Source organism: Pseudophryne corroboree, chromosome 6, assembly GCF_028390025.1.
Source record: "Pseudophryne corroboree isolate aPseCor3 chromosome 6, aPseCor3.hap2, whole genome shotgun sequence".
Lineage (NCBI taxonomy): Eukaryota > Metazoa > Chordata > Amphibia > Anura > Myobatrachidae > Pseudophryne > Pseudophryne corroboree.
The window spans coordinates 133,016,470-133,032,702 of NC_086449.1; the positions used below are offsets into that span (position 1 = coordinate 133,016,470).

The following is a 16,233-nucleotide window of genomic DNA, read 5'->3' on the forward strand; positions in this document are numbered from 1 at the left end:
CAGTACTGTGGGACACAAGGTTGCTAAGAATCCTCAGGCTGAGAGATCTACTTGGTACATGTGTCTTTGTTTTACTTCCACCAATCACATACATAGCTTCCCCACTTCAATGGAGACACGAATAGAGCTTCTCCTGCACTGTGACGGTCCTGAATTTAAATAAGCTCAAATACTTCCCATTAGAGATATAGGTAAGTGAGACAGCCATTCAACAAGCAGAGTCTAAGGTTGGGATGTACTAAGAAGGCGGAATACATATATCGCATTGATAGTAATCACATATGTACTAACATATGCGATTAGTATCGCAAAGCGTTAAGAGCTGCCCCATGCGAAGCCTGAGCCACCAGGTGAGAGGGTGTGCGGAGGTGACATCTGCAGGAAGTCCCGGGACTTCTCCTCTTCCCTGCAGCCAGTAGGACAGCTGGCTGTGTTGCGGGAGAGGAAGAGGACGTTGGGGGACCCGGGAGCGCTTCGGGAGCTGGCAGCACACATGTGAGGGGGCGCTAGAGTGAGCAGTGCTGGGCAGCGGGATGAAGTAAGAAGCCCATAGGCTTCTATAGGGTAACGCCAGAGAAAGCTGGTGTTACCCTGCACATCGGTAAGCGGGTGGCCAGGGGTTAGTACATTTGAAAATGCTGTAAAAACACCAAAAACTGTGTTTTTAACCACATTTTTCCATTAGTACATCCCAGCCTTATACTATAGGATAATTAAAACATTAGAGAAATAGGTAAGTGGGATAGCCATCCAACAAGCAGAGGAGTTCAATACTGTAGGAGAATAAAAGCACATGCAGATATCTTAAATGGACAGCACAGTGGTGCCATGGTTAGTTTGCTGCATCACAGCACTTTGATCAAATCCCATCAGTGTATGGAGTTTGTATGTTCTCCCTATGTTTGTGTGGTTTCCTCTTAGTACTCCATTCTCCTTCCACTAACCAAAAACATTCAGTTCTCGTTAATTGGCTTCTGACAGAAATTAACCCAAATGTGTTTGTATGTTGTGTGTTTACTTGGTAATTGGGAATATAAAGGAAGACGTATCAAAACATAGCAAGAGATCAACTACCAACCAATCAGCTCCTGTTTTCAAATACATCCTATAACATGACAGGTGTTGATTGGCTGGTACTTGATCTCTCATCAAGCTTTGATACATCTCCCCCATAGATTGTAAGCTCCACTGGGGCAGGGACTGGTGTGAATGACTGAAATATGCTCTGTGAAGCACTATGGAATCTGAAAAAGTTAGGGATTTAATAGGGTCTGCTATTTTTAGTAATAAAATGGGCAAAGTGATGCAGGTCACGTGATTGTTACCCGTCATTAACTTCTATTGCTCTACACAAGTCTGATTATCGGGTACTGCCATTGCTTGAGAGACATTAAGGGGAAGGTGTATCAAACCATGGAGAAAGATAATGTGGACGGAGATAAAGTACCAGACAATTAACTTCTACCAGTCATGTATTTGAACACTGACAGGGGACGATTGGTTGGTAGTTTTTCTCTCTCTCCAATGTTTGACACATCTCCCCCAAAATCTCGGACTATTGAATGGCCCCTGCACAGCAAGATGGCAACCAGGGATTGGGCTCTGCCCATTCAGTTGGCAATGGGCTCTAAAATGTAGATTGGCAATTTGAAAATGGGTTCTGTTTTGTATGTGTAACAAGGTCCTAATAGCTAGACCTTCATGAGTTAAAGGGAATTCTCTCACAGTAATGAGAGCATTGGTACATCAGTTGGCAAGAAATCATTGTATGTTTATAGGACAGACATATATTCATGATGATCACTTTCAACTACTATGGATAATTTCAATGTTTCAAATGATAAAAGTACATCATTTGGAACTAGGAGGCAGAATGTGTCCTGTAGCATGCATGGGAAATATGTGTTACTTAGGATACACTCCGGGTAAGAATGTGACACTCTTCTCGATTTCTTCCACAGTTACCTGGTGTTCGAACTAGTGTGATATAGACCCGGAGGATGAGGAATAAGTAAAGTTGGACGGTTCCTGGGTGTAGCTTCTGCACCACAATAAAAGGTGAGGGACCCCTCCTACATCTGACCCTTGTTCTCACCCCTTTCCTTTCATATGAAAGCTCTCTTCCTTATTATCATCCCCTAACACTGAGGTTCTCAAACGCAGTCTTCAAGGAACCCCAATGGTCCAGGTGTTAGGTATATCCATGGCTCCGCACAGATGGATAAATCAATTAGACTGAGGTGCTAATTATGTCACCTGTAGCCAAGCATGGATAAACTTAAAAGCTGGACCGTTGGGGTGCGTTGAGGACGGCTTTTGAGAACCTCTGCCCTATCACACTTTATGTCACCAATGCTCTCTCCCTTCTCTCCTTCCCTTCAGCATCTCAGACTGTTTGCTAGACCATGTTTTAGGTACAGAATCACTGAGAAGACTCCCAGCCGACACTTGGTAATGTATGCAAGTGCTAGCTTTAGTTGCCGACTTCCTCATACCTGTTTGTCCTGCACAGTCTGTGCTGTTATTTTTATGCTAGGTAATGAGAATTGTTTTCTGTTTACCCTTTGCGGCACTGCATACAATTCATGGTGTCTTATAACTAAAATATGATAATAATGATAATGATACTAATATTATTCTAAAAGCTACATTTATAATATGACTGTATATAATAGTTTACAATTTTGCAAAAAAAAATAAAAATTAGCACATATTATGAAAACGATTAATTTAAAAAACAAAACATACTTATGATTACAAAGAGTCTTGTTTTTATATAATTACTGTAATTAATTTTCTCGCTACGTATAGGATTAGTAATATGGCAGAAGTCTCTGGAACAGCCAGGTATTATTGTATGTAATTCCCTATGTATGCAATTGGTAAAACGACAAAGAAAAGGGCATTCGGTAAAACGACAAAGAAAATGATATTATCCAGAGTGCTAAAAAAGGTTTGTAATGAAACTGCGAGTGCATTAAAACTCATCTCTATGGAAATATCTGTCATTCTATCTGTCTCCCTGCAGAACACATTGACATTAGACTCTGCGGTACAGGTGGAGTGTTTGCACTAACTGCGAAACAATTCATTGGCTAAGTTCCTAATAACTAACAAAACGGATTTAATCACACTGAGCACTTAAAACAAGTGGAATCACTGCATCACAATGAATCAGAGTTTGCTTGGTTAGGAACTCTAAGAACACAAATGTATTATCGCATCTTCGTGTGGGTTTTGTTTTCACATTTGCTTATCATGTTTATGAAATCATGACTTAGTCATTCCTGTCTGTAGTACATTAACATAATATTCTGTAACATGCAAATAAAGCAAGCAGAACTAAGGACGACTATTTAAAGAACTGGGTATGCAAAGTAACATATTTGTGGCTGGTATCATGAGTAATAATGATAAAAAATGAGCAGGAAAGGGCTCCAATTATGGGAAGGTGGAAGTAGAACTTATAGCCACTGATTTCAAGCAGGAGTGCTCAACATACGAACCTCTAGCTGTTGTGGAACTACACATCCCAGCATGCCCTGCCGCCGTCTTAGCATTCCCTAATAGCAAACTGTGGCAGGGAATGCTGGAATGTGTAGTTCAACTACAGCTGGAGGGGCCTCATGTGGAGCACCCCTGGTTTAAGGAATTCTGTACATGGGATGAAAACATTAGTACTAGTGTCTGTAAGAAAATAGGATTTTAATACCTACCGGTAAATCCTTTTCTCCTAGTCCGTAGAGGATGTTGGGGACTCCAAAAGGACCATGGGGTATAGACGGAATCCGCAGGAGCTTGGGCACACTAAAAAGACTTTGACTGGGTGTGAACTGGCTCCTCCCTCTATGCCCCTCCCCCAGACCTCAGTTATAGGAACTGTGCCCAGGAGAGACGGACACTTTGAGGAAAGGATTTTTGTTTAACTAAGGGCGAGATACATACCAGCCCACACTACAAACATACCGTACAACTGGAGTAGCATGAAACCAGATAACAGTATGAATCAACAACAGCAACAAGCTGAACATAACTGATACACAAACCACGTGTAACCGAAAATAACCAGTATCAACCTAACTGCAAGGAACAGTCCGCACTGGAGTCCCCAGCATCCTCTACGGACTAGGAGAAAAGGATTTACCGGTAGGTATTAAATATTTTCTCTTACGTCCTAGAGGATGCTGGGGACTCCAAAAGGACCATGGGGTCTATACCAAAGCTCAAGACCGGGCGGGAGAGTGCGGACGACTCTGCAGCACCAATTGAGCAAACATGAGGTCCTCATCAGCCAGGGTACCAAACTTGTAGAACTTAGCAAAAGTGTTTGAACCCGACCACGTAGCTGCTCGGCAAAGTTGAAGTGCCGAGACCCATCAGGCAGCCGCCCAAGATGAGCCCACTTTCCTGGTAGAATGGGCCTTTACTGACTTCGTCAACTGTAGCCCAGCCGAAGAATGAGCTTGCTGAATCGTTGTACAAATCCAGTGTGCAATAGTTTGCTTAGAAGCAGGATTTCCAATCTTGTTGGAAGCATACAGGACAAACAGAGCCTCTGTCTTCCTAGTAAGGGCCGTCCTGGCGACGTAAATTTTTAAAGCTCTTACAACATCAAGAGATTTTGGGACCGCCACAGCATCCGTAGCCACAGGCACAACAATAGGTTGGTTAATGTGAAACGAAGAAACCACCTTCGGCAGAAATTGTTGACGAGTCCTCAATTCCGCTCTATCCGAATGGAAAATCAAATATGGGCTCGTGAGACAAGGCCGCCAACTCAGACACTCGTCAGGCAGACGCCAGAGCCAAAAGCATGACCACTTTCCAAGTGAGAAACTTTAACTCAACCTTACGCAAAGGCTCAAACCAGGGAGACAGAAGAAACTGCAACACCACTTCCAGATCCCATGGCGCCACGGGTGGCACAAATGGAGGATGAATATGCAGGTCTCCCTTCACGAAAGTCTGAACCTCAGGAAGAACGGCCAATTCCTTTTGAAAGAAAATAGATAAGGCCGATATCTGCACTTTGATGGAACCCAATTTCAGGCCTGCATCCACGCCCGCCTGCAAAAAATGGAGGAAACGACCCAAGTGAAACTCCTCCGCAGGAGCCGCTTTGGATTCACACCACGACACATATTTTCTCCAAATACGGTGATAATGTTTCGCCGTGACCTCCTTCCTAGCCTTAAGGAGAGTGGGGATGACTTCCCCGGGAATACCCTTCCGAGCTAAAATCTGGCGTTCAACTTCCACAGCCGCAGTAAGTCCGGAAACAGGCAGGGCCCCTGCAGTAACAGGTCCTCTCTTAGAAGAAGCGGCCAGGGATCTTCCACTAGTAATTCCTGAAGATCCGGACACCAGGCCCTCCGTGGCCAATCTGGAGCGACGAGTATTACCTGAACCCTTGTTCATCTTACGATCCTCAGCACCTTCGGAATGAGAGGAAGCGGAGTGAAAACATACACCGACTGAAACACCCACGGAGTTACCAGGGCGTCCACCGCACAGGCTTGGGGGTCCCTTGACCTGGAACAATACTTCGGAAGTTTCTTGTTGAGGCGAGACGCCATCATGTCTATCAGAGGAGTTCCCCAACGCCTTGTCACTTCTACAAATACTTCTTGATGAAGAGCCCACTCCCCTAGATGGAGATCGTGTCTGCTGAGAAAGTCTGCTTCCCAGTTGTCCACGCCCGGGAGGAAGACTGCTGACAGAGCGCTCACGTGCTGTTCCGCCCAGCGGAGAATTCTTGTGGCTTCCGCCATTGCCGCCCTGCTCCTTGTTCCGCCTTGGCGGTTTACGTACGCCACCGCTGTGATGTTGTCTGACTGGATCAGGACAGGGAGACCCTGAAGAAAACTCTTTGCTTGTAGAAGGCCGTTGTAAATGGCTCTTAACTCGAGAACATTTATGTGGAGAGAAGATTCCTGGCTTGACCATTTTCCCTGGAAACTTCTTCCCTGCGCTACTGCGCCCCAGCCTCGGAGACTTGCATCTGTGGTCAGCAGAACCCAGTCCTGGATTCCGAAACGGCGTCCCTCTAGGAGGTGAGAGCCTTGCAGCCACCACAGGAGAGAGATCCTGGCCCTGGAAGATAGACTTATTTTCCCATGCATGTGTAGGTGAGACCCGGACCATTTGTCCAGCAGGTCCCACTGAAACACCCTGGCATGAAACCTGCCAAACGGAATGGCCTCGTAAGCCGCCACCATCTTCCCTAGCACTCGAGTGCATTGATGAATCGACTCTCTTGTCGGTCTCAAAAGCTCCTTGACCATGGTCTGTATTTCTAGAGCTTTGTCCTCCGGAAGAAACACTCTCTGAAGCTTCGGTGTCTAGGATCATGCCCAGGAAGGGCAGCCGAGTCGTCGGAATTAACTGAGACTTTGGCAAATTCAAAATCCAACCGTGATGTTGCAGAACTGTCAGGGAGAGTTCCACATTCTTTAACAATTGTTCCTTTGACCTCGCCTTTAGCAGGAGATCGTCCAAGTACGGGATAATTGTGACCGCTCGCTTGCGAAGGAGTACCATCATTTCTGCCATAACCTTGGTGAAAACCCTCGGGGCCGTCCGTGGAAAGCCCAAACGGCAACGTCTGAAATTGGTAATGACAATCCTGCACCGCAAATCTCAGGAAGGCCTGATGCGGAGGATAAATCAGGACGTGTAAGTAGGCATCCTTTATGTCGACTGATGCCATAAAATCCCCCCCTTCAAGGCTGGAGATCACAGCTCGAAGAGATTCCATCTTGAACTTGAATGTTTTCAAGTATGGATTGAGGGATTTTAGGTTCAGAATCGGTCTGACCGAACCGTCCGGCTTCGGTACGACAAAGAGGCTTGAATAGAACCCTTCCCCCCGTTGGGATGGGGGAACGGGAACAATGACCCTCTGTTGACACAACTTTTGTATCGCAGCATTTACTACTTCTCTTTCTGGAAGAGAAACTGGCATGGTCGATATGAAAAAGCGGCGGCGGGGCATCTCCTGAAACTCCAGCTTGTACCCTTGGGACACTATGTCTAAGACCCAAGGATCCAGGGCTGATTGAAACCAGACCTGACTGAAGATCCGGAGACGGCCCCCCACCGGCACGGACTCCCGCAGGGGAGCCCCAGCGTCATACGGTAGATTTGGTAGAGGCAGGGGAGGACTTTTGGTCCTGGGAGCCTGACACGGCGGGCGACTTCTTTCCCCTTCCTCTGCCGTTTGAAGCGAGGAAGGACGAGCCCTTTCCTTTTTTGTATTTATTAGGCCGAAAGGACTGCATCTGATGATGGGGTGCCTTTTTCTGTTGTGTGGGAACGGTATCCGGACTCCAGGTCAACAACAAAAAGGTCGACACCTTAGGTCGACGTGGACAAAAGGTCGACATGGAGAAAAGGTAGACAGGAACAAGGTCGACAGGAACAAGGTCGACAGGAACAAGGTCGACATGTAAAAAGGTCGACATGAGTTTTTCACGATTTTTTCCTTTTTTGGAACCTTTTCATACTTAACGATCCACGTGGACTACGATTGGAACGGTAATCTGTGCCGAGCGAAGCGAAGGCACCATGCCCGAAGCATGGCGAGCGAAGCGAGCCATGCGAGGGGACGCTATGCACTAATTGGGGTTCCCAGTCACTCTACGAAGAAAACGACACCAAAAAAACATAAAAAACTCATGTCGACCTTGTTCCTGTCGACCTTTTCTCCATGTCGACCTTAGGTGTGTCGACCAATTGGCATCGACCTAAGGTGTGTCGACCTTTTTGTTGTCGACCCTGAGTCCCAGACCAGTGGGAACATAAGGAAGAAAAGATGACTTACCCGCAGTAGCGGTAGACACCAGGTCAGCCAGGCCGTCACCAAACAAGACACTACCTTTGAAGGGGAGAGCTTCCATATTTTTCTTGGAGTCGGCATCAGCATTCCATTGATGGATCCACAGCGCCCTCCTGGCCGAGACCGCCATGGCATTGGCTCTTGATCGCAAGAGGCCAACATCCCTCGCCGCATCCTTTAGGTAATCTGCAGCGTCCTTGATATAACCAAGAGTCAAAAGAATATTATCTTTATCAAGGGTATCCATATCAGAAGCTAAATTATCAGCCCATTTAGCAATAGCACTACTCACCCATACCGACGCCACAGCAGGTCTGAGCAATGCACCAGTATTAACGAAAATGGCCTTCAAAGACGTCTCCAGCTTGCGATCTGACGGATCCTTGAGGGCAGCCGTGTCAGGGGACGGAAGCGCCACCTTCTTGGACAAACGGTATAGAGTCTTGTCGACATTCGGAGACAACTCCCATTTTTCCCTGTCATCAGAGGGGAACGGATATGCCATAATAAATTCTCTTGGGAATCTGCCACCTCTTGTCCGGCGACTCCCAAGCTTTTTAGAAAGAGCATTAATTTCATGAGAGGGGGGAAACTTCACCTCAGGTTTTTTCCCTTTAAATAGGCAAATCCTTGTTTCCTGAACAGCAGGTCCGTCAGAGATACGTAAAACATCTTTAATAGCCACAATCATGTACTGAATACTCGTAACTACCCTTGGGTGTAAAGTAGCCTCATTAAAATCGGCATCGGAATCAGAGTCCGTGTCGGCATCTGTATCTACCATCTGGGTTTACCAGCACTCCATTTTTGTTATTTATTTACTGTTATGCTAAGTTTTGTCTCCCTGTACTGTCCTTTGTACGGCGCTGCGAAACACTTGTGGTGCCCTATAAATAAAATGTAATAATAATAATAATAATAATAATAAATGAAGGTTTTTGTGACCCTGAGGGGGTCTGCACCTGAGCCAAAGCATCCTCCATGGATTTTCTCCATGTTTGTGTCTGAGAATCAGATTTATCAAGCATCTTAGACAACAAAGCCACATTAGCATTAAGTGTACTAAACATAGCAACCCAATCAGCAGTCGGCTGTGCCGACAGAGCCATTTCCAGCTCCTTTTCTGCACCCCCAGTAACTTCTTCCGGGGAGGAACACTCAGCCTCAGACATGCCGACACAAAGTACCGACACCCAACACACACACACTGGCCAAATAAAGGGGACAGCCTACAGGGAAGCCTGGAGAGAGAAACACAGAGGGAGCATGCCAGCTCACACCCCAGCGCCCATATACTACCCAACAATAATATGTCAGCAGCGCTGTAATAATAACAATAAAAGCACCAAATTATTTGTGCCCCGCCCCCCCGTTTTGCTCCCTTTTACTTGCGAGGAGCTTGGAGGTCCGGGCCAGCATTCTCTGCAGCGGCTGTGGAGAGAAGAAAATGGCGCTAGTGAGCTGTGCGGCTAAGCCCCGCCCCTTCCTGGCGCGCTTCAGTCCCGCTCAAAGTTTAATTATTTATACTAGCGGGGGTCTTATATAGAATATGGCTTCTACCAGTTCCAAAAACCTCAGTAACTGCTGCCCAGGGCGCCGCCGCCGCCCCCCTTCCCCCCCCCCAGCGCCCTGCACCCTGTGAGTGCCGTTGGTGGTGTGTGTGGGAGCATGGAGTGCAGCGCTACCGCTGCGCTGTACCTCCGTTACTGAAGTCTTCTGCCATCTGAAGTCTTCGGTTCTTCTCATACTCACCCGGCTTCTGGCTTCTGTGAGGGGGGTGACAGCGCGGCTCCGGGAACAAGCAGCTAGGCGAACCAAGTGATCGAACCCTTTGGAGCTAATGGTGTCCAGTAGCCTAAGAAGCAGAGCCCTTAACTAAGCAGAAGTAGGTCTGACTTCTCTCCCCTCAGTCCCTCGATGCAGGGAGCCTGTAGCCAGCAGGTCTCCCTGAAAATAAAAAACCTAACAAAAAGTCTTTCTAGAGAAACTCAGTAGAGCTCCCTAGTGTGTGTCCAGTCACTCCTGGGCACAAAGTCTAACTGAGGTCTGGGGGAGGGGCATAGAGGGAGGAGCCAGTTCACACCCAGTCAAAGTCTTTTTAGTGTGCCCAAGCTCCTGCGGATCCCGTCTATACCCCATGGTCCTTTTGGAGTCCCCAGCATCCTCTAGGACGTAAGAGAAATTATATTCTTATCAGATGGATTGTGCTTAATGAGCTAGAAGGACCCTTCCATGCTGTATAGAGGACACTTTATTGATTAAAGTCAGTGACTTGGAATGAAGTAGTGAGTTTGATAGTAGTATACTGTATATTATGAGCAACTTCTAAATGACTTTCAGAGTAATTAGAGCTGTTCTAACATTCAACGAAAGATTAAATGTACAGATTACCCATAACTACAACATAAACCTTTAAAAGAAAAAAAAGAAAATTTTACATTGCCTTTATAACTTTAATCCCAAACCCTGTAGCTGGCCGTACGTGATCTGACTGTACAGAGCGACTTAGACAGAACCATTGCATGTTACTGTGATATTATTTGGTCTGTTTGTTTTCTGAATATCTAGCTGCAATCTCCCACAAACCTGATGTTAAACACACTCTGCTGATGGAATGCTTGGAAAATAAACACAGTTCTGTAGATTATACGTTGAGAGCTCATACTGAGGAGGAACATACAATTACAGAAATGATTCATCACAAAAACACAGACAGGCAGAAAATCCACATTGTGTGGTGTAGCAGCGACAAGTAAAAATATATTTATGCCGGCTCCATTTTCATTGGTTTTCTGTATTCGTTCAGTAAAACACACAGGCAAAATCTTATCATCTTAGATGTTTTTCGTATGTTAATATTAACAAAAAAAGGGAATGTAAAAAGCAGATTGGCTTATTTAAAGAGAGCTATTAATACCATTTCTCAATCACGCTCCTTCGTGCAGCCATTAGCCATGTATCCCCCCCTATTCCCATTACCTCACCGTCACACACACTTTATAGAAGACAGGAGGAAAAGAGCTGAAACCTCAGGATTCTACACTGACGACAGATGTTTTATATTGCTACTTGCACAGTGGAACTTTTGACATCTACATTCCTAAACCCCTCACATTTCAAACAATGTTGTAAGTATATAGGAGTGGTTTTCAGTTATTTTCCACGTGTGTACCCCCTGACAGACCATTTGTATTACTTGTACCCACAACATCTGTAATGAATATACAGTAATTGTTATTAAAAAAAAAAAGGATCGTTATATATAAAAGCAATGAAGGCGATACAAACAAGATTGAAAATACATAATATTGACACAGTAATAGAATTAATTTTCCGCGTATATCTCACACATTACAATTTAAGATAAAATGTAAATACAATAATGACAATAAAACGGGATGTAGTTATGTGACCGGTGCCTGCATTCCGCGCACCCCTAATCGCAGCTCGCCACCGAGCCCGCAAGGTGACTTGTTGCGCTCACCCCTGACGGCATTCCGCGGCCAGGATCCCGGCGTCGAGATGATGATCGCCGGGATCTTGGCCGCCGGTAACCCATACCCAACCCAATAAAACTATAACCCACATATGCATTCTCAGTACTTTGTAAAGCTACGTCATGTCCCGACAATTACAGGGATAAACGTTTCATTTTTTTGTTTACAACATTAAAATGGTTAGTATATAGTAAAGCACATATTATATTATATGCAATACCACAACCTGATGTCATAGTCAAACATTCTGACATTAAGGGATGCAGTATCAGAAATGATCTAAGTCTAGATTCAAATCTAGATAATCTCTTCTTTGAAGGAAACCCTAATGATCACATCACCGTGTGTTTCTGACTGTCATCAGGGCCCAACTGTGATGCATGAGGCTAGAGATCCCTGGGACACTTCTCTTCCCTATTATTATTATCCTTAATTTATGGCGACACAAGAGGTCCATAGCCCCATACTAAGTACAAAAACACAAACCGTATGAACAAAATAAAAAAAGACTTATGCTGCCCATACACTTGTGCAATGCCCCACGACGCGACATCGCGGGGCATCGCACCGGCAGTTCAGGTGCGATTAAATCGCACCTGAACTGCCAAAGTGATTACCATGCGATAGATCGCATGGTAATCACGTGATGGGCACGTCACCGCCGAGTGGGAGCGGCCTCCATCCGCTCCCGGCGGGTGCCCATCGCAGTGCGATATATAGCATGTGATTTTAAAACCACATGCGATCGCACTGCGATTCGATAAATATTAAGTGCAGCACATACTATCTTGAGACACGAGATTCGACCAGCATGCCCGCGAATCGTGTCGAAAGGTACCTAAAATGTGCATACAATCCTTTGATTTCTCTCACAGATGCGGTCGAAATCGAAGGTTAGCACCGATTATCTCACAACTGTATGGGCACCATTACAATACAGAGTATTGCAGGACATGGACATTGTTTATAAATACTGCTGTATCAGTAGACATGATACTCAAATAAAGCAAAAGGGCTGCAGAACCCGAGGGTTAGGTGCCGGGTTAGGCAGTGGGGTGGTAGTGATGGTATACGTGGGAAAGAGGGCCCTGCTCGTGACAGCTTACCATCTAAAGGGGAGGACGGGCAGACAGGGAGCATGGAGCAGTGGGTTAGGATGAGAGATGGAAGGTTTTCATAAAGAAGTGGTCTTAAGGGGTGTAGTATGGTATGCCGGCGGTCGGGCTCCTGGCGACCAGCATACCGACGCCGGGAGCCCGACCGCCGGCATACCGACAGTGTGGCGAGCGCAAATGATCCCCTTGCGGGCTCGCTGCGCTCGCCACGCTGCGGGCACGGTGGCGCGCTAGGCGCACAACGCTATTTTATTCTCCCTCCAGGGGGTCGTGGACCCCCACGAGGGAGAATAAGTGTCAGGATCCCGGCGCTGGTATACTGTGCGCCGGGATCCCGACAGCCGGCATACTGAAGACCACCCGTCTTAAGCACCAGTTATTATATGCAATGAGTTTTAAAACTTGTTGGGTATGATAAAACGCATTGATAAAATCAGACCCATTATGTTTTCTCTTACAACGCCCTGTCTCTATGCTTTTCCCCTTTTAATATAAAATGTACACAGTATATTGTATTAAGTGAACCAATAACCAACTCTCAGCAAAGGCAGCCATTAATAAATATCCAGTGACATCACTGAGGCATAAGGCATTTGTGCTTTTTTTTTTTTTTTATCTCAGAGAAGTCACCAGCACACAATATGGCTGCCTCCAGTGTGAGGGACATGTACATTTAAATACAAACATTCTCTAGCTTTCAGTAACTGATCTTATATTTTAAGAAGAGCTTTTCACTACCAACCAGATCACTCACCTTCTTTGATTTGTTCCTCCACGTGACGCCTCTATACCAACCTGTAAATAAGTGTAAAAAACAAACAAACATTGGAACATGGTAACAAATGGAGCCTTGGACAGACCTCTATGTCTTTATCTACCTTATAATACAATAGGGATCATTTCCTATAAATGGTGCTTTAGTCTGTAGGCTGTTTTCCATAGAGAAACACAGCTGTATGTGACTGCAGGCTTCCATGGCGCATAAGGGGTTAAGCCTTGCAAGACAACAGCCACTTTACACAATGACCACATTCTGTCCAGTGAAGGGAGTGGGTGGAGATGTGAGATTTCTGCACTGAGGCTGAAGGTCACTAGAATCAATGGAGTTAGAGAGTGATAAAGAACAATCTCCACAGGCTCATATCTGCCAGGGTTATTCTCCCTCTACCCAAGCATTATATGGATATTACAAATCATTAAGAAGATCTGCGGCCATATAGAGACAGAGACATAAGAAATGCAGGGTGTTTTAATACTAGTAAATAAAAAAAAGGAGCATGATAGCAATAATAATAATAATAAATAAATAATTGCACCAAACGCCATTTTTATAATTTTGATTTTATTAACATTGAATACCCCTTTACCCTGACTAGGTATTTCTTTTTCAAATACGCTGTTCTTAAAAAAGACTCTACGGTAAAGTCAAGGGAATGAGTCAGCAAAAGTAGGGACAGGAATAGCAATTACAGGTATTTATCAAATATAACAAAAATATTTTAGTATTACCATGGGAGTTTAACTGCTTACACACACACACACACACACACACACACACACACACACACACACACACACACACACACACAGAGGTGAGAGGTGGTGATCCGGCACAGCCACATATTGCAGTCGTAACCTGGGTGCCCTCACGGAAAATGAACAATTAGCAAGCTGGTGGTGCGGCACTCCAAGGATTTTGACACTGACAGTAGGTAGATAACAACGTTTCAATGCCGTTTATTCAAAGTAGCATTTTCATCAGGTAACAACATACAATACAAAGATCTTACCTTAAATACCCATTCCACCACGTGTAGAGCCGCGCGCCGCAGCGGGACTGCACACCCGGCAGCCGCGCATGATCAATGACGTCATGGCGCGCCGAAAGACGCGTCATTAGACGTGTGTCAGATGAACCCGTAACCAAGGAGACGGACAAAAAAAATAAGATTTTACTCACCGGTAAATCTATTTCTCGTAGTCCGTAGTGGATGCTGGGTACTCCGTAAGGACCATGGGGAATAGACGGGCTCCGCAGGAGACTGGGCACTTCTTTAAAGAAAATATTAGGTACTACATCTGGTGTGCACTGGCTCCTCCCTCTATGCCCCTCCTCCAGACCCCAGTTAGGGAAACTGTGCCCGGAAGAGCTGACATTACAAGGAAAGGATTTGGAATCCAGGGTAAGACTCATACCAGCCACACCAATCACACCGTACAACTCGTGATAACTATACCCAGTTAACAGTATGAACAACAACTGAGCCTCATTAAACTGATGGCTCAGAACAAAAAACCCTATAGTTAAGCAATAACTATATACAAGTATTGCAGAATTCCGCACTTGGGACGGGCTCCCAGCATCCACTACGGACTACGAGAAATAGATTTACCGGTGAGTAAAATCTTATTTTCTCTGACGTCCTAGTGGATGCTGGGTACTCCGTAAGGACCATGGGGATTATACCAAAGCTCCCAAACGGGCGGGAGAGTGCGGATGACTCTGCAGCACCGAATGAGCAAACTCAAGGTCCTCCTCAGCCAGGGTATCAAACTTGTAGAATTTTGCAAACGTGTTTGATCCCGACCAGGTAGCAGCTCGGCAAAGTTGTAAAGCCGAGACCCCTCGGGCAGCCGCCCAAGAAGAGCCCACCTTCCTCGTGGAATGGGCTTTGACTGATTTAGGATGCGGCAGTCCAGCCGCTGAATGTGCAAGGTGAATCGTGCTACAGATCCAGCGAGCAATAGTCTGCTTAGAAGCAGGAGCACCCAGCTTGTTGGGTGCATGCAGGATAAACAGCGAGTCAGTTTTTCTGACTCTAGCCGTCCTGGAAACATAGATTTTCAGGGTCCGGACTACATCCAGCAACTTGAAAGCCTCCAAGTCCCGAGTAGCCGCAGGCACCACAATAGGTTGGTTCAAATAAAACGCTGATACCACCTTAGGGAGAAATTGGGGACGAGTCCTCAATTCTGCCCTGTCCATATGGAAGGCTTTTACATGACAAAGCCGCCAATTCTGACACACGCCTAGCCGAAGCCAAGGCCAAAAGCATGACCACTTTCCACGTGAGATACTTCAACTCCACGGTCTGAAGTGGCTCAAACCAATGTGATTTTAGGAAATCCAACACAACGTTGAGATCCCAAGGTGCCACTGGAGGCACAAAAGGAGGCTGAATATGCAGCACTCCCTTAACAAACGTGTGAACTTCAGGCAGTGAAGCCAGTTCTTTTTGAAAGAAAATAGACAGGGCCGAAATCTGGACTTTAATGGATCCCAATTTTAGGCCCATAGTCACTCCTGACTGTAGGAAATGCAGAAATCGACCCAGCTGAAATTCTTCTGTTGGGGCCTTCATAGCCTCACACCAAGCAACATATTTTCGCCATATGCGGTGATAATGTTTTGCTGTCACATCCTTCCTAGCTTTTATCAGCATAGGAATGACTTCAACCGGAATGCCCTTTTCCATCAGGATCCGGCGTTCAACCGCCATGCCGTCAAACGCAGCCGCGGTAAGTCTCGGAACAGACAGGGCCCCTGCTGTAGCAGGTCCTGTCTGAGAGGCAGAGGCCAAGGGTCCTCAGATCATTTCGTGTAGTTCCGGGTACCAAGTCCTTCTTGGCCAATCCGGAACGATGAGTATAGTTCTTACTCCTCTCTTTCTTATTATCCTCAGTACCTTTGGTATGAGAGGAAGAGGAGGGAACATATAAACCGACTGGTACACCCACGGTGTCACTAGAGCGTCCACAGCTATCGCCTGAGGGTCCCTTGACC

The 16,233-nt window shown here is 45.9% G+C and overlaps 1 protein-coding gene across 1 annotated transcript in view; it reads right to left on the minus strand.

Moving 5' to 3' along the window:
• The window catches only part of DOCK5 (dedicator of cytokinesis 5), a 225,542-nt gene that overhangs the window by 190,556 nt on the left and 18,753 nt on the right, over positions 1-16,233 (minus strand). Inside the window, exon 3 of the mRNA XM_063931864.1 lies at positions 13,204-13,244. Within this exon, the coding sequence (XP_063787934.1) occupies positions 13,204-13,244 (41 nt within the window). The remainder of the gene's footprint in view (positions 1-13,203; positions 13,245-16,233) is intronic.